Genomic DNA, 20,443 nt, shown 5'->3' with positions numbered 1-20,443 from the left:
CAGTAAGTGTAGCACTTACCCCATTAGCTGCTCACCTTAAAAGATACAAAGGAAGATCCTATATGTACCACAGTTTAGCCATGGCCCCAATCCTGGAAATATTTACACATGAGAGGAACTTTACAAACATTAGTCCCATTGAGTTCAATGTGGCTGTTTATGTGTATATTTGGAGGATTGGGTCCCTAGTCAACAGCCCCAGTTGTAATATAGTTAAAACAGAAGACCCGGTTACAATATGGTTAACATTTGTAGTAAGGAAATCTAATCATATTCTTATCATTGGTCTAAAGTGTGTTTAAAAAATCATTTCAATTCAGTGCATGTGCATGAAGTGTGATTTGCAAAAACTCAAAACTCATCTGAATCACAATGTACCTCCATTAAATGAGAGGTAGTTCTTGACCAACTTCAAGTTGCCACAATTATTTTGTAGGTAGAGCTGTTTAGAAAAAGTTAATATATATATAATTTTAAATATTTTAACAATAGGGAAAATGTATTTCTTTGGCTATCCTCCTACTCTAATGGCTAAATAATTTTTGATCATAATTATAAAAAAAGTTGTTAATCAGAGATGAAGATTAAAAAAATCAGCCTGAAAGGTGAAAATTTCTGAAAGTTACGAAACAACTGAAAACAGGAGGTTAGAATGGAAACTCTCAACTACAGTGGTCACTAGTCGTACAACCCCTGTAGCATACACACACAAAACACCCTCCATTTTTTGTGCAGATATTATATGTACAGAAATATATGTAAAACTTGTGTAAATATGCATCCACAGGTCCCAATTGCTAAAGTAACCACTATTTCTGGGTGCTTCAGTTTTGGGTGTGCATCCTGAGACAGGCAGGGCCTAATTTTTCAGGGGCTCCTCAATGGAGCTGTGGGTTTTCAGCACCCCTGCAAATCAGGTCCCTGGGGGGGTTCCCACGTGGGACACCAACAATTAGTGGCCATTTGAAACCTCTGCCCACCGTCTGTAGCACACCCCTGCTGCCCAGTGTGGTACACCAGCAGTGTGACACAGACTGTGGCTACACACCCGGCCCCACCGACAATCTGTCAAGTAGCCAGTAAGGGGCGCTGGGCCGCAGGTTTGCTTTGCAGAGGGAGCCGGCTGCGGATCACCTGCAGCAGCGGGGGAGCCGAGCAGCTCCGCCCTCCCTCCCCCCGAGTGAATCACATCGCTCCTCTTCCAGGCACGGGCACGGAGGAGATTGGGCAGCGCCGTCAACTGCTGCAGAGAGCGAGCGGGACCGGCACAGCCGGGCTGGGGCTGCGGGGCGCTCCCACTTCCCCTAGTCCGGCGCGGGGCCGCGCGTGAGCATCTCCCTCAGCTGCAGCCCCGCGGGGGGCGCCTGCCGCCGCCGGGCGAGAGGGGGAGCCATGGCCGAAGGGGGCGAGGGCGAGGACGAGATTCAGTTCCTGCGAACTGTAAGCACCGCGCGCTGCTTTTCCTGCTCACTGGGGACCGGGGCGTGGGGGGCAGCGGAGCTGGCTGGCCCGGGTAGCTGTGGGGCTCCCCGGGCGGGGGGCAGCCAAGGGGGAGAGTGCGGCTTGCACCGGTTTGAGGGGGCTCCGTGAACCGTGCCGGTGCGGGGGAGCTGGTGCCTTGCGCGCGTGGGAAGGGAGGGGAAGAACCTGGCATGCCCGGGGCTGGGAGCGACTAGCGGGAGCTTGTGTCCTGCGCTGCAGGCGTCTGATGATGGGAGGGGGGAGCTTGTGCCTTGCGACTATGGTGATGGGGAAGCCCCCTCCCCGGGGGGAGCGGAGGGAGGGGGCTGGGAGAGTCTTGCCAGGAATTCCTCTTCAGCCCCATTTCTCGCCTGCTCTCCCGGGCGCGCACACGCGCCGCGCCACAACATCACAACGCCTCCCCGAGCCTTCAGCGGTGTCGGGGTGTGGGGCAGCCGAGGGCTCGCTCCGGCCAGCCGCGGCCCGTGTTGCGTGGCGTTTGGAAGGAGAGAAGTGTTGGGGCTGGCACGGTGCCTGCGTGGGAATGCAACGGTGCGAGGGAGCAGCCATGGCGCTCAGCTGTGCGTTAGCAATGCAGTGACAATTAAAAGTAATGTGCGCAGTGGCTTTGGGTCGGCTTTGGTTACTCCTGGCTTGACCCCGAGGCAGGGCAAGCTATTGCTAGCGGGCAATTGGAGAATGAGTGGTACCAGGCAAGGCAGCATCACAGGCTCAGCAGCACCATTTCCCCCTAAGTATCTTTCAGCGCTCCCCTTCCACCCTCCGACTTATTCTGTACACTGCAGATACTAACCAAGCAGCAGTGCTCAGCCTCAGAGCTGCAACTGTAGAGCCTATTGCAAAAACAAAATGAAAAAACAACTAAAACAAAAACACCCCCAGCCCACCTCACCCCTCAGCAACTGCAGGCATTATCATCACTGAAGGTGGATTAGTACTTACATCTTTTTACAAACATATTTTTTTCTTCCTTTGCTTTTTAAATGTAGTACATTTTAAAGTGCCCAAGCATTTCTTTCCTCAGTTTGGTTCTGTATTAGGAGTGCTGATTATGCTCATTTTGGACTATTTCTCATCAACCATTGCCTTTGTTCACCTCCTGCATTATCTCCCAAGTGCTCTTTATACACAAAGTCTTAGCAAGTTTTACAAATAGGTGTTTCTGAATATTGCTATAACAAATATGTAGGTAGTTTTGAGAGCAGTGTAGATTTTGCGTGTGTGTAGACATTGAAACTGTATGGTGTAGCTTAAACTTAATTTTTGTTTTTATTTAGTATAGTCACATTTTGTGACAGGTAATGAGAAAAAGGTGTGTGGATAACAAGGAGAAACAACTCACGTAGATGGTTTATGGCAGAGCATGTTTGTATCATTTTGCAGCATTGTGGAGGCTGGTTTGGATAATTCTTATTACATTGTCTGCTTCAAACTGGATTCATTAAAAGAATAATCTATTCTAAATATTTTTTGAATCCATCAAAACATACAGTCTTGCTGAGAGTACAATTGTTATGCAACGTTGAAAATGGGAATACAAAACTGTCAACTTTTTTCTTGTTAATATTATGTGGGATGTACTGCAGTCCTGGCAAACAGATTTTAGTTTGCTTTTCACCTTTCTCTGAAAGAAGATATGGCTTCACAATTTGTGAGAGTTTGGTGGTTGTTTCCTAGTGCTAAAATTGGTACAAATATTTTGGAAGAGTTGTGCACTTACAGGTTTACTGCAGGTTTAAATGTTAAGATTAGCTCATGAAAGTGTTATCTGAAATACTTAATGGGCAATCTGAAGCAATGTGCATGCTAATGTCACACTGTGTACATATAGGGTAATGTTAGAACTACAGACCCTGACAGCAGCAGCTCAGTATGTAAAAGAACACTTCTGATAACGGGTGTCCTGCTGGCAATAAAGAGGCAATACTATCCTGGGATTATCCTTTAAAAATCCTTAGCATGTTAGTCTGGTTATAAAATGCCCTTGAAGAAGGTGGCAGATTGGAGCAGTGGGAGTTTTTTGATGTAGGGATTTAGACATGCAGGAAAAAAGGGCCTTAGACATTTCTTTTATTTGTGAAGTTTTGAATTTCCAGTCTAAAATTGTTTCTATATGGTGACCTGGCTTATTCCCCAATCTACCCCTTTCCCTCCCCTGTACACCTGTGCTGGGAACATTTGTATGAAAAGAGATGGAAAACTAACTTGTTTTCTAAAGATTAAACAACTTTCACCCTAATATAGTCTTAGTTAATTGTTTGAAACTTTGGACTAACCTTCCAGGGCTCAATATTTCAAGTGTAATACTGTCTATATGGCATTGATAAAATATTTAGTTTGCAAACTGAATATTTCCTGATAATGAATGCAATTTGGGTGTCTTTATTTTTAATCAATTAGTTACCCCAGGGCTAGAGGGGTGCATGAATGGCTTGGTAGGTAAAACATACCATGAAGGACCTATTCTGTGACCCTGGGTAAAATGCTTTCCTGTGTTCAGGGAATTCCATAGTGGATAATAATCTATAAATCCCACTACACTTCAGTTAGCATTCTTTGCACACTGCTGTATACAATACTGCTGCATTTTTAAAAGTCATTATTTTAGATGAAATTGGAAAGGTTCTGCAGCATAAATGAAGTTTTGCATTGGAATGTCAGCATCATATGTTAGACATTTTATATTTAAAGAGAGAAAATTGGGGTTTATTCTTTACAAGTACATTTTTCTCATTGATTTTTTAAAAAATATTTGTTTACATTTAACTAGTAAATTGAGTTTGTGTGTGTCCCCTATATTGAGCGATATTTTTGTGTTCCTTTTCTCTCCAGTCTCTCCTACTTTGTCTAATCTCCCGTTTTTCTTTGTTTGCTACCTCTTCTTTGGACAAGATGGCTGCATGCATGGCTCCCTGCAAAACTGCTGCTGTTGTGGATTCTTGATTCCTTTTGCAACAAGTCTGATACATCCCATTTAGAGAGGAGGACGTAACCCTTTTATTGCCTTGAGTCTCTGGAAGAGCAATGCTAAAATTGCTTTAGAATCCTTGAGACATGGAGTAGAATGCTTCTTCTGTATCATTAGGCTAGTCCTCAGGGAAATGTTTTTTAGTTCTATGAATTTCACGCCTCAGCATGGACAGTGTTCAGACTCATAACTTTGTTTAACATTCCATTTGGTAATAATCTTATATTAGATATATAATTTTCTGCCAGAAACAAACTCCTCTTTTCTGGCTTCCCCCCATTAAATGCATGCATGTGAGTGGGAGGGACTCAAGGGAAGCTTGTGTCCTGCATGGATTTGATGGGGTGAGGGGAAAGCCCCCATCTGTATTAATCCTTTTTAATGTTAAGAAACAAAGGAGCATGCATAGGACAAAATAAACATCCACGTGTCAGTCTTTACATTCAAGAATATAAACTGTTTGTAGCTCATAACATTTAGAAATAACATGAAATTCTTTACCAGGATGTATAATTTGTCTGAAATAAAAGCAATTCAGACATCCAGGTAAGAAGAACAGGAAATCTTTTCATCTAAACAATCAGACTGCTTCCATAATACATATGTGAAAAGGCTGATCTTCCTGGTACAAACTTGGACTAGAGTTGCCTGTTTTGGTTAGACGTTTTCCTGGAGGTTTTATCACATGACAAGCTTTAATTAAAAATTAATCTTTAATTCCTGGAGACTCTCTAAAACCATCAGAAACTCTCTAAAACCATCATAGGAAAGACCAATGGAACAGGGCTATAAACTATCAATGGAACTAAACTAATCTTAAACTTTCTAGAAGGCGCTAGGTAAGGGTATCCTTTGTATTGGATAAAGATGCTTTGAGGTTTTCCAACAGCATCACCTCCTGAATTTGATTTAACCTGTGATGTAAACTAAGTTTGGGAGCAATCATATGTCTAAAGTATGAGGTAATTATGTTGTAATTTAAATGTTTCCGAGGAGCCTCCCCAAACGCAGTAGGGATGACTTTGGTGGGATATCAAGTTCTGTAGCATTTTTTAAAGTTTGAGCTAGGTTCTTCTTTCAGATATTTGTAACGGGACACAATTACAACACATGGAAACTAAACCAGCAGTGTTGCAACCCCTCACCAGGCTGAAAGGCAGCTAAGCTCAATATGCTTGTAATAATGGTGATACCTAAAAGAAAAAGATAACAACCTGAGCAACTCTCCTTTCTCAAGATGTAACGGAATCATCTCTTTGGAGAATCGCAGGGTTATGAACTTAGTGAGAACATTTGTATCGCAATGTTTAAGCCTTAACATCTCTTTTCCTTCCAAGCACGTGCCCGGGATGGATAATGGCATAGCGGATGCCCTGTCTTGTTTTCAGTTCAACAGAGTGCAGGGGGCTTGTATCAGGAACTAGCGATGAACTTGAGTTTGAGCATATCAGGTTGGTGGTGGCATGCAGATCCTTGGCTCTGGGCACATGGCTCAACTATGAAGAAAGTTGTAAAAATTTCTTCCAAGTTCAGGGTCTGGACTGCTGGTTGTTGATCACTGATTACTCTCGCCCCTTGCTCCACCGATGTGGTCACAAGGTGCCCGTTATCTACCGGGTAATGAGCGTTGGGATAGGGCGGAGGCTCGATCACTGGATGTCCTCGGGAGGGGTGACAAGTGCCCTGAAGGTAGCAATGGGGATAACGCAAACAATGAGTCGTGGGGTTAAAATTGAGGGTTTATTGAATGGGTCACAAATGAGGATGAGGAACAACTTAATACTAGTTACAACTTGGGCTTACAATATAATACCAGAACAAATAATAAAAATACTGCAGTTACAAACAGAAGCTGACCCTGGTACCGCTCTAGGTCCCAGTAGTTATTCAGGTCCTTCCAAGGGTTAGTAAGGGTGCTATTGGTGCTATTATTAAGCATAAATGCAATTACTCGTCTAAGTAAAAAAAAATGCAATAAGACAGTTAAAGATTGCCGTGAGACTCCGGTCAATCCCCCTTGCGTTCAAGGTTTCCTGGTTAACGGGTTTCCCCTAGCAGGAGCCTTGGGGCGGCTGGGATCGGCTTTCGTCTCCGGCTTACAACACGATTACAGGCTCAGTTAGTTAGCAGAATTAGCAAAATTAGCAGCTAGGCATACTTACACACACAAACCACAAACGTTTCATTACCACCGGCAGACGGGTAGGCTTCTGAGAACATGGAGCCGAGGGAGACTTCGAGTTGATCAGGCTCGGTTACGGGTACAGCTTTCTGCGTTTCTCCCTGCCCACCCTTGCATGGTGGGCAATTTATAAGGGTAATGACGTGTTCAGTTTTTTGGCCAGGTTTCTCCTAATTAGGAGATTTACAGGTGCCTCGTTACCACCCTTGGGGCGGGGGGGGGGTTCCTGGAAATGGCTGACCACAAAATTTGCCTAGCCCCAACGGTTACTTTCAGGAAATGTTTCTCGCTTGAGAGTACGTGCATGCTCGTTTCCTGAACATGGAGGCCAGGGCAGAACTGCTTAGGGCTGCAGCACTAACATAGGCACTAACACTGGTCACCTGTATGGCCCATCAGGAAGGGCCAAGTGTTGCAGTATGTGACATTGGCAACTCAGTTGTAGGAGTCCTTGACGATCCTTGCATAGTGCAAGGGGCAACTGAGTTCATTTGTGAGAATGGGGGTTCACCTATCAAACTTGGTTGGAGTGTCATGTTTTGGGCTGCTATACAAAAGGCTATTGGAAGATGTCTGGGAACCCGACTGGGTTGTGGGGGAGGCAGCCAAGGTAATTGCTGGCATCTCCTTGTGGTGGATGTCTAGTGCGAGTACTCCATAGGGAAGGCATCCAGTGACCAGATAAATGGCCTGGTAAAGGACTTAAAAAGGAATGGAATGGTGGGGGGGGGTGTGTGTTGGGGCTCCTGTGGTTGGAACAGCAATGAGCTAACCCCCCTTTTCTTATATCTCACCTTACAGCTACGAGTGGGAGGTGGATGGTAAGGTCCTGGAAATGGATTTTCTGGGGGGCCTGGGATGGAAAAATGAGGGGGAGATGTTCGAAGTCCCCTGGGTAATTACAGAATAAATAGGGAGTTACCTGCATTGTACACGTTTATCTGCCGGGTAGTACCAGACATCTACAAATAAAGTTGTGACCTGATTAAATCCATTATCAAGTGTCTCCTGTCCTTCTTTCAATATAGCTGGTCAGTGGAATCTGTGTGTTCCAGTCGGTGTTCCACTCTTTACATAGCCTTTCTTCATTTTGTTGAAAGGGTAATTAGCAATTAAGTAGTATGTTTGTCTTTTAAAAAACTTAGTCTGTTCCTTCTAATTTCCCACCTGAATTTGTAGTTCTCCAGTATAGCTTTCAATCTGCCAGTGCCAAAATGTGCCATAGGTCCTTAAAATGTGTGACACGGATGCAAAATCGGAGATACAGTTTAAAAAGTACTTCAACCGGAAGCATGACATGATGCAAGATTCACTTTTTAAGCATGAATAAAGTTTTTTATTACTTTACTGTCAAAATTTAACAATTTGTAACATCATGACAGTGAGAGACTACTAGGTTTTATATGGGAGGGATTTAAGTTTGAGTCTAAAAGAGTGCCATGCCCAGTAACCCATGAGGGATACAGCACCATGTATTTCAAAATCACAGTGGCCTCTATTCAGGAAAGCATTCCTTTCCAGGACAGCAATTAAATGAGATTTAAAGTGAAGCACATGCTTAAGTTATATGCTGAAGTGCTGTCCTGAATTGAGATCTTTCTGGAAATACAGGGAAGATAAACAACAGGAGCTGATGAGATCTTCAAGATGTTGTCTTCATGTAAATTATTACAGATAATAAAAAGGAAAATAAACATAAGCTGAATTTATTCTAAAGTGTATCCTAGAGTGGAAAGCAGTAGTACTGAATTATTTTTCTATAGTGCTTTTCATACACCAGGTATCTTCAAGTGGTTTATGATAATGAGTTAGATTCTGGTCATTGCAGTGACCATGTATAAAAACAAAGCCACATATATACACTCAGCAAACCTTTCAAAAACAGCATTGGGAGTTTGAACCAGTTTTACTGAGAGAGTACATTGACCAGAACGCTCTTGTCAATTTTTAAAAGGTACTATTTATGACTCTCAATATGTGACTACTGGATATTCACCGGAGACTGATATGAAAGACCACAGGTCAGCATGTCATAAAAGGGATGGCATGGCTAGCATTGCAATGTATCCACCTTCCTCCTCCTGATACTGCACTGCCGTGTCAGCACTGAATATGAGCTCAAATTCTGATTTAGAATAGAGCTGAATGGACTGTATGTCGTGAACAACTTATCCTACAAATTTAGCCCTCTTTTGTTTGTGAACTGTATGCAAAAAAACCTTGATTTTTTTTACAATTGGTTCAAGTATTTGAACACTTGATGTGAACATTGGAATTTTCTTACTGGACCATACCAGTTATCCATCTAGTCCACTGCCCTATTTGTCAGAGTTGCCTTTATCAGCTGCTTTAAAGAGAGGTTCAAGAAAGTTGCTTTCCAATCCTCATCAGTTAGTTGACCTATCAGTTAGTCCTGAAGCATGAGGATTTCTGTTCTTTTTAATATAAAAATATATTTAAAAATCTGCCATGTATGGAGTTCATTGCTGGATCAAGGGCTTGGGTGAGGCTGCTTACAGGAGTTAAAACTATAGGATTTAAAAGAACTCTACTAACTTGTAAATTAGTCAGTTTCAAAATATGAGTTTAATGTAGTTTCAGTGTTACATCTGCTTCTGAGTTCCCCAGCCAAATTTTGTGGTTTTACAGTTACCTATCGTGTTTTTAAAAATTTGGTTTTCTCACCCCTGTTGCTGTGTGAAAGGTACACACAAAGGTCCTGATTCAGAAAAGTACTTAAGGTGCTTTTTTGCGTAAGGATTAGATTTAAGCATATGCTTAAGTGCTTTTATGAATCAGGATCAAATAGGGGAAACTGACTATATGGGGAAACATTGAAAATGACTCTTCATAAAGTGATGTCAAATGTACAAGTTAAATAAACTGAAAAATACAGATTTTTTAAAATAATTTTTCAGTTACTGGTGTTACTTGTTACAATAGTATGTTAAACTGTGTCAGGCAGGAAATGTACATTTATGGTGTCCCTTTCAAATTACATCTAAAATATTGTTTGAATTTCCTGAATTGATTAAGTCATTTGGGGTTTGGATTTGGTTTTGTGAGGGGTGTGTGAGAGTGGCGTGTGTGTGTGTGTGGGGGGGGGAGAAATGGCGTCTTCACAATTACTCAAAACTAGACTTTGTTACAATTTCTAATAAAAATGGAGTGACTCAAATTAGGTTTTTTGTCCATTGTTTCAATAGTGTTAATGATTGAGCAGTTTTCACTAAACTTTAAAATTAATTCGTCCTAATGAAATATGTGAGAGGAGTTCAGATTTGTCTTGGTGTGGCTGGTGATGAAAGAGGTCGGTAGTGTTCTTCTGCACTGTGTGCAGTTGTGCCTCTCTAAATCTTACTTTGCTGATTTGCACACAAAACCAGCCGTCTCTCTCCACTTCACTCAGCAAATATTTAATAGCAGATTCAGTAATGAGGTCTCATATTGTGAAGATCCATTAACTTCCACCATGGTGTATTTTTTAGTCCATTATGAGGTACTGACACGAATCTTTAACACTAATCTACACTATGAACAAGGTTTTTTCCCCACTTTGAACTTTAGGTTTCAAGAAGTGGGGACCTGCATGATCACTTTTAAGCTAAATTACTAGCTTAAATCTGGTACGCTGCCACCAGCCAGAAGTCTGTGTCTGGCACACCTTCTGTTCCCCCAAAACCTTCCCTAGGGAACCCAAGACCCAAACCCCTTGGGTCTTAAAACAAGGAGAAATTAACCATCCCCCTCTTTTCCCCCCAGACTTTCCCCTCCCTGGGTTGCCTTGAGAGGCTACACAGATCCAAACTCCTTGGATCTTAAAACAAAGAGGAATTAACCATCCCCCTTTCCTTTTCCACCCACCAGTCCCTGGTGAGTTTAGACTCAATTCCTTGGATTCTAAAACAAGGAAAAATCAATCAGGTTCTTAAAAAGAAAGCTTTTAATTAAAGAAAGAAAAGGTAGAAATTATCTCTGTAAAATCAGGATGGAAAATGCTTTACAGGGTACTCAGATTCATATAGACCAGAGGGACTCACCCACCCGCCAGCCTGAGATTCAAAGTTACAGCAAACAGAGGTAAAAATCCTTCCAGCAAAGAGACACATTTACAAGTTAAGAAAACAAACATAAGACTAGTCCGCCTTGTCTGACTATTACTTACTATTTTGAAACATGAAAGACTGATTCAGAAAGATTGGAAAATCTGGGTGTACATCTTGTCCCTCTCAATCCCGAGAGCGAACAACGAACAAAACAAACAGCACAAACAAAGACTTCTCTCCACCAAGATTTGAAAGTATCTTGTCCCCCCATTGGTCCTCTGGTCAGGTGTCAGCCAGGTTCACTGAGCTTCTTAACCCTTTACAGGTAAAAGAGACAGTAACCCGTAACCATCTGTTTATGACACACTTCCACAAAAATACACCATGGTATATTTATTAGTCTATTATGAGGTACTGACACGAATCTTTAACACTAATCTACACTATGAACAAAATACACCATGTGATATAATGTCACTGCTTTTAATGTTTGTTTTGCTTACTAATTTGTAAAATACGTTAATTTGCAGTGGGTCTTACAGTCAGCATGAGTTAGTGACGTTCTATTATATGTACTAAGAGTAAAGTTCTGGTTCAATTGAAGTCAATGTCAAAACTCTCATTGACTTCAGTAGAGCCAGGATTTCAACCTAACACTCTTGTCTGCAGGCAGAATGCCTAGAAATGTACTCATAGTACTTACTGTTCTGTAAATATAATCTCAATTCTGGCAAATCCAGTAAGCACACCATGGAAAGACCCCAAATCTGCCAATATGGATTGATGAGATTTCTTTTATGGCTTATCTGATGAATCCCTTAGTGCAGCAGTTCTGGGAAAATTAAGCTGTGTATGTTTCCTGAGATGGATTTCCCTTTCACTGGTAAAGTGGAAGTAAAACCAAAGCAATTTTATTTGTGTTTTGAACAAGTTAAGGGGTTGATCCTGTACCATTAAAGTCAATGGGAATTTTGCTATTGACTACAATGGAAGCAGGATCAGACCCTTAAATCTTGTCTGGAGGTAATAACTTTTTGGGCCGATATTTTCCAGATGTGGTTTCTGTGCAGAAGATGATGTTTTTAAGCATAAGGAAAAAGGTTCAGCTCCCCTTTTCAGAATGAGTGGAATGGAAATAAAAAATCACAAGTATTGGAATGGTTCAGCCATGAATTGGTTTCCTTGTACCTCCTGTACTGATGCAGCTGTGCCGCTGTAGGGTCTCTCATGTAGCTGCTGTTTGCCAATGTGAGAGGGCTCTCCCATCAATATAATTAAATCATCCCCTATGAGCGTTGGTCGCTCGGTCGGCAGGGGAAGTTCTCCTGCCAACATAGCGCTGTGCACACTGCCGCTTATGCTGGCAAAACTTATGGTGCTCAGGGGTGTGTTTTTTCACACCTCTGAGCGACATAAGTTTTGCTGACATAAGTGGTAGTGTAGACATGGCCTTGGGGTCTACCTTTTGAGGAACAGAATAGGATGGAAAGAAAAAAGAGGCACTGACACTACTAATTTTCTTATATTTCTGGGGTGGGAGTGAGGAACTGTACAAGGAAATTATCTCATAGCTGATCTTTTAAAAGTACTCACCAAGGCAACAGCTTTTCTACACTACAAAGTTAGTTGATGTAAGGTAGCTTATGTCGACCTATGGAGGCATACATACTACAATGCTCCTTCTGCTGCTCTAACTCACCTGCTCCCCTGACCTAATAAAACCACTTGGATGAGCTGCATAGTGCTTAGGACAATGTAGTTAGTGACGCAGTCTCAGTGTAGACACTGTGTTGCTTGCATTGACCTATGTGGCCTCCAGAAGGTATGTCACAGTGCCCACCGTGACTGCTCTGGTCACTGTTATGAACTTGTCTGCCTTGTAGCCAGGTACAGATGTGTTCCTCCCCTTTTAAAGCCCCAGGAAGCTTTGAAATTGCTCTCTCTGTTTGCTGAGAATGGAGGACTAACATAATTACTGCCCAGCTGACCATGCCGGCTTCATGCAGCAAATGCACTCCTGCCTGGAGTGCACTGGAGGCAGTGGATCTCCTGGGTGTGTGGGGAGAGGAGGCTGTGCAATCACAGCTCCACTCCAGCGGCAGGAACTTTGATATCTGTGGCCAGATTGCTCCAGGCATGGAGAAGAAGGGCTATTACAGGAGCACATGGCAGTGCCATGTAAAAAATCAAGGCGCTGAGGCAGGTTTACTAGAAGGCAAGGGAGACAAATAGTCACTCTAGTGCAGAGCCACAAACATGCTGCTTCTAAAAGGAGCTGCACACCATCATCGGTGACGACTCCACCTCCACTACCAAGAGCCCCATGGATACTTCAGGGGTGACTGGAGTCCCTAGCCACTGGAGTGAACCCTGAGGATGACATGCTGGATGAGGAAGTGGAGGCAGAAGAGGATGGGGGCAGGCAACAGGGAGATCTGATGGTGTGGGCTTTTGACTCCAGAGCGGTCTAGCCACTCCCAGCAGTCCAGCTGTGCTGAGCCTAATGCAGCGGAGGGAACGTCTGGTAAGTATTCAGTTTGCATTAATACTGCAGGGACACGTCTGCTCATATACTGCTTTTTTTCATCAGGGTAGAAGAGGTATTGAAATAACCAATACAGGTACAGTTGCTATTTGCTTCTCATTCCCCCGTACAGCGAGGCAAAGGGGGCCCTGCAGGAAAGTTTGTTTATGCACACTGGTATGTCCCATGAATCGTCCATAGAGATCTCTAGGAAACTTTCTTGGAGGTAATCTCCAATCCTCTGCTGAAGGTTTCTTGGGAAGGCTGTCTTGTTTCTTCCTCCACAGTGGGACACTTTCCCGCACCACTTGGCAATTACTTCGGCAGGCACTATTGCAGCACACAGGCTAGCAGCATATGGACCCAGTCTGCAGCCACATGCATGCAGAAGGTGCTCCCTTGCAGTTTTGGTTACCCTCAGGCGTGTGATACTAGCTACAATCACCACCGCCCCTGTACTAGTATTCAGTACAATAACCCAGGGCAATCCCCCTCCTTGTCCCAACTCATCCCCAGTGCCAGTATTTAGTACAATAGCCCTATGCTCTTGTACTGATAACCCAGTGCTACCCTCTCCCCCAGCTCCAATTTGTCTCAATTCATCCCTTCCCCTCCCTGCCCCATGGACCATACTCACCACACCTGAGGCTGCCACTGTGCCGTATGACTTCCAAGAGAAAGTGAGAAAGTTCTTCTTGTAACTTGTTTGGATCCAGTGGTGTAAGTGCACTGACAATAAGACCTCTGTCCATTGTTTCTTTAGCAGCTACAGATGTGGCCTTGAAGGTCTCTTCATGCACACTGGCAGAGCAGCTTGGCTAAATAAGGAGAAGAAAGAAGAGGTCTAAGGAAGACTTGTTCTAGAAGGTGCTGCAATCCTCTGGTGTGTCAGATTGCGAGCAATCAATGAGAAAATGTGGACGGATACAGAGGAAAAGAAACAGGGCCAGGGACAGATGATAACATGGCTCAGGGAGCAAGCAGGGAGACAAATAGTCACTCTAGTGCAGAGCCACAGACATGCTGCTTCTAAAAGGAGCTGCACACCATCATCGGTGATGACTCCACCTCCACTGCCAAGAGCCCCATGGATACTCGGGGGTGAGGCAGGTTGTGGTCTCTGATTGAATTTCAGGCTGAACACATCCATGCTCGCCTCCTTCTGCAGCCCATAGAGAACTGCATTTCAGGACCTCCCGATGTCCCTCCCCCATTCCACGTATCCTCTGTGGCTGCAGCAGTACCCCCAGGCACTCCACCCCTTTGGAGGTTATGCACTATGACAGCAGGACAGACTCCCCGCTGTGAAAGCCTCATTGGCATATGCGCTTGAGAAATCAGTGTCCCTTCCCCTTTAAAGATACTTTTCCCTGTGTGTATGACATGTACCTCAGCATGACATTGGTATGTTTGGATGGGTGTGGAATAAAAATTGTAGATTATTAGGGTTGGAAGGGACCTCAAGAGATCATCTAGTCCAACTCCCTGCTCAAAGCAGGACCAATTCCCAAATCTCTAAATGGCCTCCTCAAGAATTGAACTCACAACACTGGGTTTAACAGGCTAATGCTCAAACCACTGAACTATCCCTCCTCCCCTTTCTCCAAGGCATGGTAACTGCTACTGACATTCACAGACAGTAGCAATAGGTTCATTTGCATTGTTATAGTAGTGTACACACAACAATCATTACAAGGTTTGTACTACGGTGCAAAAAAACCAATGTCAGACTCAACACATTACAGCAGCACTCATTACTGTGGTTACTTGTTAAAATGCTCCTTCAAAGCCTCTCTGATCTGAATAGCTCCCCTCTGATAGTGGGTATGTGAGTTATAGAGGGCTGTTGAGAAGTAGTACAAAATAGGAAGCCCATAGAATGAGGGGATGGAGAAAACTGCAACTGGGATGCTGAAACTGCCCCCAAGAGGCATTGCAAACCCTTCCCAAAACCCGCTGTGGCAGTTAGTGGTGAGGTGCAGAGTGGGATAGCTACCTATGGTGCACTGTTCTCTGTGTTGATGCAAGAGCTACTACTGTGGACACACTCCACTGACACAAGGAGCTTAGTGTGGACATGCAACAGCGGTTTAATTACAGTGGTGACTGTACATCGACCTAACTTAAGTTGCCCAAACTGAAATATTTACAGTAATTTAGATTAATTGCCCTTAAAATTGCAATCATAACAAAATAGAGGTATTGCAGTATTCTCTACCTGTAGGGAATATCACAGTGATGATATCAAGAACACAAGTGGAACATTTTTGTGAGAAGTCACTGTCTGTGTGTCTTAACAGAAAAAAATGATGAGTACCCAAAAAAATAGTGTATGCCAACAGTGATTCAAAGCAGCTTTGGTAGTAGTGTAATTTTATACATTTATTTTATAAAACCATTAATAATCTTGAATGCCAGTAAATTGATGATTGTAGAATAATTCATTTATTTTGATACCTCTTGCATTTCCTTATGTTAGAGAGAAAAGGTGGGTGAGGTGTTGTCATTTTCACTATTATATAATGCTGTTATTTCTTCTTGGGTAAAGTAAATAGATTTTTCAAATATGCTGCTAACGTGAGAGAGCTTAACGATGTGGTTCTTTCATATGATTGCAATACCTATATGACAGAATGTTGTTAATTCACACTAAGACTGAGGCATCAATTGTGAATTGGAGACTTGAATGGCAGTGCTGGTTGCTCAGCCCCTCTCAAAATCAGGGCACTTTTTAGTGCCTAACTATGCATTTAAGTTCATAATTTTTGGCAACAAAACTTGAAATAAGCAAAGAGTAACAAGGATAATGCACTGCAGAATGTACTGTATCCATTTATTTTGACAATTATAGATTTTCTTTTAATTTAATAAACTGTAGTAGATTTTTATAAAGCTAACAAAGTCTTAATATTAGATCTCAACACAGCATCTACTATCCAATGAAAATGTAATGAAAAGTGGGAAGAGACTTCCAGTTTTGTGATGTGAATTAGTGTTTGCCAAAGCCAGTGTTACTACAGTGTAGGGTGACCAGATGTTAAGGGGAAAATATCGGGACCGCCACAGGGAGGGTGTTTTTTTTTACACTCACCCGTCCGGGAATTTGGCGGAGAGCCCTTCAGTCACGGACAGTCTTTGGTGGTATTTTGGTGGCGGGTAATAAACCTTGCCACCAAAGACAGAAGCACTTGCTGCCAAAATACCGCCAAAGACTGCGACTGAAGGACTGTCCTCCGAATTGCCACCAAAGACCAGGAAACAAAATATCAGGACAAATGGAATCCCGACCATACTCTGGTCAGGACGCAGGACAAACTCCTCAAAATCGGGACAGTCCTGATTTTATTGGAACATCTGGTCACCCTACTACAATGTAACATTTAAAATATTGTAGTTACTTCCTGTTATAAGTATGGAGATACTGCCATATTTTAGATACCACAGTGTGATAACTCTTGGTAAATGCTGATATTATAAAGGTGACTACTCAAGAAATGTGTATTAGTGAGTTTATGATGTGTAGAATATTTTTTGTAGTATCATGGCACAACTTTGTGTTCATATTCTAAACACTGTGAGGCCATGGAAAGCGGTAAGTGGTCAGGTCATTACAGACTCTTCTGTTTTCATTATAGTTCATTATAGTTCAGCTTTTCAGAAGACATCACGTTAATGGATGCAGCGCAAAAGCATGGGCACTATCCTTCACCCGTCTAATGTCAGAAAAGGATGCAAAATTGGTCAGATCTTGACCATCAGGATTATTGCAGGAGAACAAAGTGGTGGTTCACCCCCTTTCTCTGACTCAACTGAAGCCCCTCCAGAGGATTCATTGTGAAGTCTGGGCTCTGTGTATAATGAGGGCATCCATGCTTGGGTGAAACCCTTCCCTCGGGTGATCTGACTGTGTGAAACTGCATAAGTTGGCATTAACTTCTCTGTGAATTTAACAATGGGCTTGCCAGGGGATAATGCTGGCCAAAGACCTGATATGCATGTTTAATGTAGAAGAATGGAAGAAATTGGAAAGGTGTATAAAGAATAATACCAGACTATGAATGGACTATATAACCAACATGATAAACACTGGATTGATATGATCCTCAATATCTATGAACACTGTGGCAGTATTAGTAAACTTTAACATAAAACTCAGAATAATTCATGGATTTGTGTGCTGCATGTCCATGTCCTGGTTAAAAATCAACATAATAGTGCAACTGGAAAGAACAGGCTGGACACAAGATAATCAAACCTCTTTATATGGAATGAGGAATTTGTCTCTGAAGCAGTACCAGATAAGGTGCTCAGTTACTATGGTGATAGGGGCAATTTAAATACCTAGATAAATGAATGTGTCCTCTTGGTCATACAGCAATCCTGAGGATGTTCCAGTTTTTTTCTTTGCAGCTTGTTTTTATTTATAGGAAGAAGAATAAAGATGGTCATAAATGATGTGACTTAATATTTACTGTATGAATACATTATCTAAATATGTATCTATAGTAAAGTGACCTTGTGCATGTGTAATAACCTTAGTCCCAGATCTGGACCTTAGCGTCCAAAATATGGGGGTTAGCATGAAAACCTCCAAGCTTAGCTACCAGCTTGGACCTGGTACTTGCTGCCACCACCCAAAAAATTAGAGTGTTTTGGGGCACTCTGGTCCCTCTGAAAAACCTTCCCTGGGGACCCCAAGACCCAAATCCCTTGAGTCTCACAACAAAGGGAAATAATCCTTTTTCCCTTCCCCCCTCCAGATGCTCCTGGAGAGATACACAGACACAAGCTCTGTGAAACTACACAGAGTGACTCCCCCTCTCTGCTTCCAGTCCTGGAAACAAAAAGTACTTTCCTATTCCCCCAGAGGGAATGCAACATCAGGCTAGCAATCCAACACACAGATCTCCCCGATTTCTTCCTCCCACCAATTCCCTGGTGAGTATAGACTCAATTTCCCTGAAGTAAAGAAAAACTCCAACAGGTCTTAAAAGAAAGCTTTATATAAAAAGAAAGAAAAAATACAAATGGTCTCTCTGTATTAAGATGACACAATACAGGGCAATTTGCTTAAAAGAATATTGAATAAACAGCCTTATTCCAAAAGAATACAAATCAAAGCACTCCAGCACTTATATTCATGCAAATACCAAAGAAAAGAAAACCATAGAACTTACTATCTGATCTCTTTGTCCTTACACTTAGAAACAGAAGACTAGAAAATAGAGCTACTTCTCCAAAGCTCAGAGAGGCAGGCAGGCAGACAAAGACTGAGACACTCAATTCCCTCCACCCAAAGTTGAAAAAATCCGGTTTCCTGATTGGTCCTCTGGTCAGGTGCTTCAGGTGAAAGAGACATTAACCCTTAGCTATCTGTTTATGACACGCCCCCCAAATTGCAGACAGTGGGGAAGCTCACTGGCGGCGATTTCCTTCTAGAACTGGAAAATAAACAGATTAATACAACACATACACCTTTACATATACTCCTAAGTATATAACTAACAGACTTCTACATTTTAAGAACACTTTTTAACTACTGAATTCTGGGAAACTCTCACGGGAGAGTGCATCAGCTACTTTGTTAGAAGCTCCTGTGATGTGTTGAATTTTAAAATCAAAATCTTGGAGAGCCAAACTCCAACGAAGAAGTTTCTTGTTGTTCCCCTTGGCAGTATGAAGCCACTGTAGTGCAGCATGGTCAGTTTGTAGTTGGAACCGCCGTCCCCAAACATATGGGCGTAGCTTTTCCAGGGCGTACACAATGGCATAGCATTCCTTTTCACTGACTGACCAGTGACTTTCCCTCTCAGACAGTTTCTTGCTGAGAAACACGACAGGATGGAAGTTGTGATCTGTTGCTTCCTGCATGAGCACTGCTCCTATACCACGCTCAGATGCATCTGTGGTTACTAGGAATGGCTTGTCAAAGTCCGGGGCCCTGAGCACAGGGTCAGACATGAGCATCACCTTAAGCTGGGTAAAGGCCTTTTGACACTCATCAGTCCACTTAACGGCATTTGGCTGGGTCTTTTTGGTCAGGTCGGTCAGTGGGGCAGCGATTTGGCTGTAGTGTGGTACAAATCGCCTGTAGTATCCGGCCAAGCCTAAGAAGGATTGGACCTGCTTCTTGGACCGTGGGACAGGCCACTTTTGGATAGCAGCCACCTTGGCCTGTAGGGGGTTTATGGTTCCTCGACCCACCTGGTGCCCCAGGTAAGTCACTCTGTTTTGGCCTATTTGACACTTTTTGGCCTTAACAGTTAGTCCTGCCTGCCTGATGCGCTCAAAGACCTTTTCCAGGTGTAGTAGGTGTTCGGGCCAGGAGTCTGAAAAAATGGCCACATCATCGAGGTAGGCAACTGCAAATTCTCCCAGTCCAGCTAGTAGACCATCTACCAGCCTCTGGAAGGTGGCGGGTGCATTTCGAAGGCCGAAAGGAAGGACATTGAATTCATACACCCCCGCATGGGTGACGAATGCTGACCTCTCCTTGGCAGGTTCATCTAGCGGTACTTGCCAGTACCCCTTGGTTAAGTCTATTGTAGAGATGAACTGGGCACGTCCCAACTTTTCCAATAGCTCATCGGTACGTGGCATTGGATAGTTGTCCGGACGAGTTACAGCATTTAGCTTACGGTAGTCCACGCAAAAGCGTATTTCCCCATCGGGTTTGGGTACCAGAACCACTGGAGATGCCCATGCACTGGTAGATGAGCGGATTATACCCATCTGTAGCATGTTTTGGATCTCCCGTTCTATAGCAGCTTGGGCATGAGGAGACACTCGGTAGGGTGGGGTTCTGATTGGGTGAGCATTACCTGTATCAATGGAGTGGTATGCCCGTTCAGTCCGTCCTGGGGTGGCTGAGAACAATGGGGCGAAGCTAGTGCACAGCTCCTTGATTTGTTGCCGCTGCAGACGTTCCAGGGTGGTTGAGAGGTTCACCTCTTCCACGCCACCGTCTTTTTTCCCGTCGTAGTAGACACCGTCAGGCCACTCAGCATCATCTCCCTGGACTGTAAACTGACAAACCTGTAAGTCTCTGGAATAGAAAGGCTTGAGAGAATTAACATGGTACACTTTAGGCTTTAGTGAGGAATTGGGAAATGCTATGAGGTAGTTTACAGCTCCCAGGCGCTCTTGGACCGTGAAGGGCCCTTCCCATGATGCTTCCATCTTATGGGCCTGTTGCGCCTTCAAGACCATAACCTGGTCTCCTACCTTGAAGGACCGATCTC

The 20,443-nt window shown here is 43.3% G+C and overlaps 1 protein-coding gene and 1 long non-coding RNA gene across 2 annotated transcripts in view; one reads left to right on the top strand and one right to left on the bottom strand.

Moving 5' to 3' along the window:
- LOC127049568 (uncharacterized) overlaps positions 1-20,443 on the bottom strand; it is an 838,950-nt gene that overhangs the window by 121,069 nt on the left and 697,438 nt on the right. The gene's annotated exons all lie outside the window — the stretch shown is intronic.
- Positions 1,393-20,443, top strand: part of RYR2 (ryanodine receptor 2) — a 727,531-nt gene continuing 708,480 nt past the window's right edge. Inside the window, exon 1 of the mRNA XM_050950348.1 lies at positions 1,393-1,440. Within this exon, the coding sequence (XP_050806305.1) occupies positions 1,393-1,440 (48 nt within the window). The remainder of the gene's footprint in view (positions 1,441-20,443) is intronic.

Source organism: Gopherus flavomarginatus, chromosome 4 (genome assembly GCF_025201925.1).
Source record: "Gopherus flavomarginatus isolate rGopFla2 chromosome 4, rGopFla2.mat.asm, whole genome shotgun sequence".
Classification (NCBI taxonomy): domain Eukaryota; kingdom Metazoa; phylum Chordata; order Testudines; family Testudinidae; genus Gopherus; species Gopherus flavomarginatus.
Note: the sequence above shows the minus strand (reverse complement) of the source record. Positions and strands in the feature narration are given on the sequence as shown.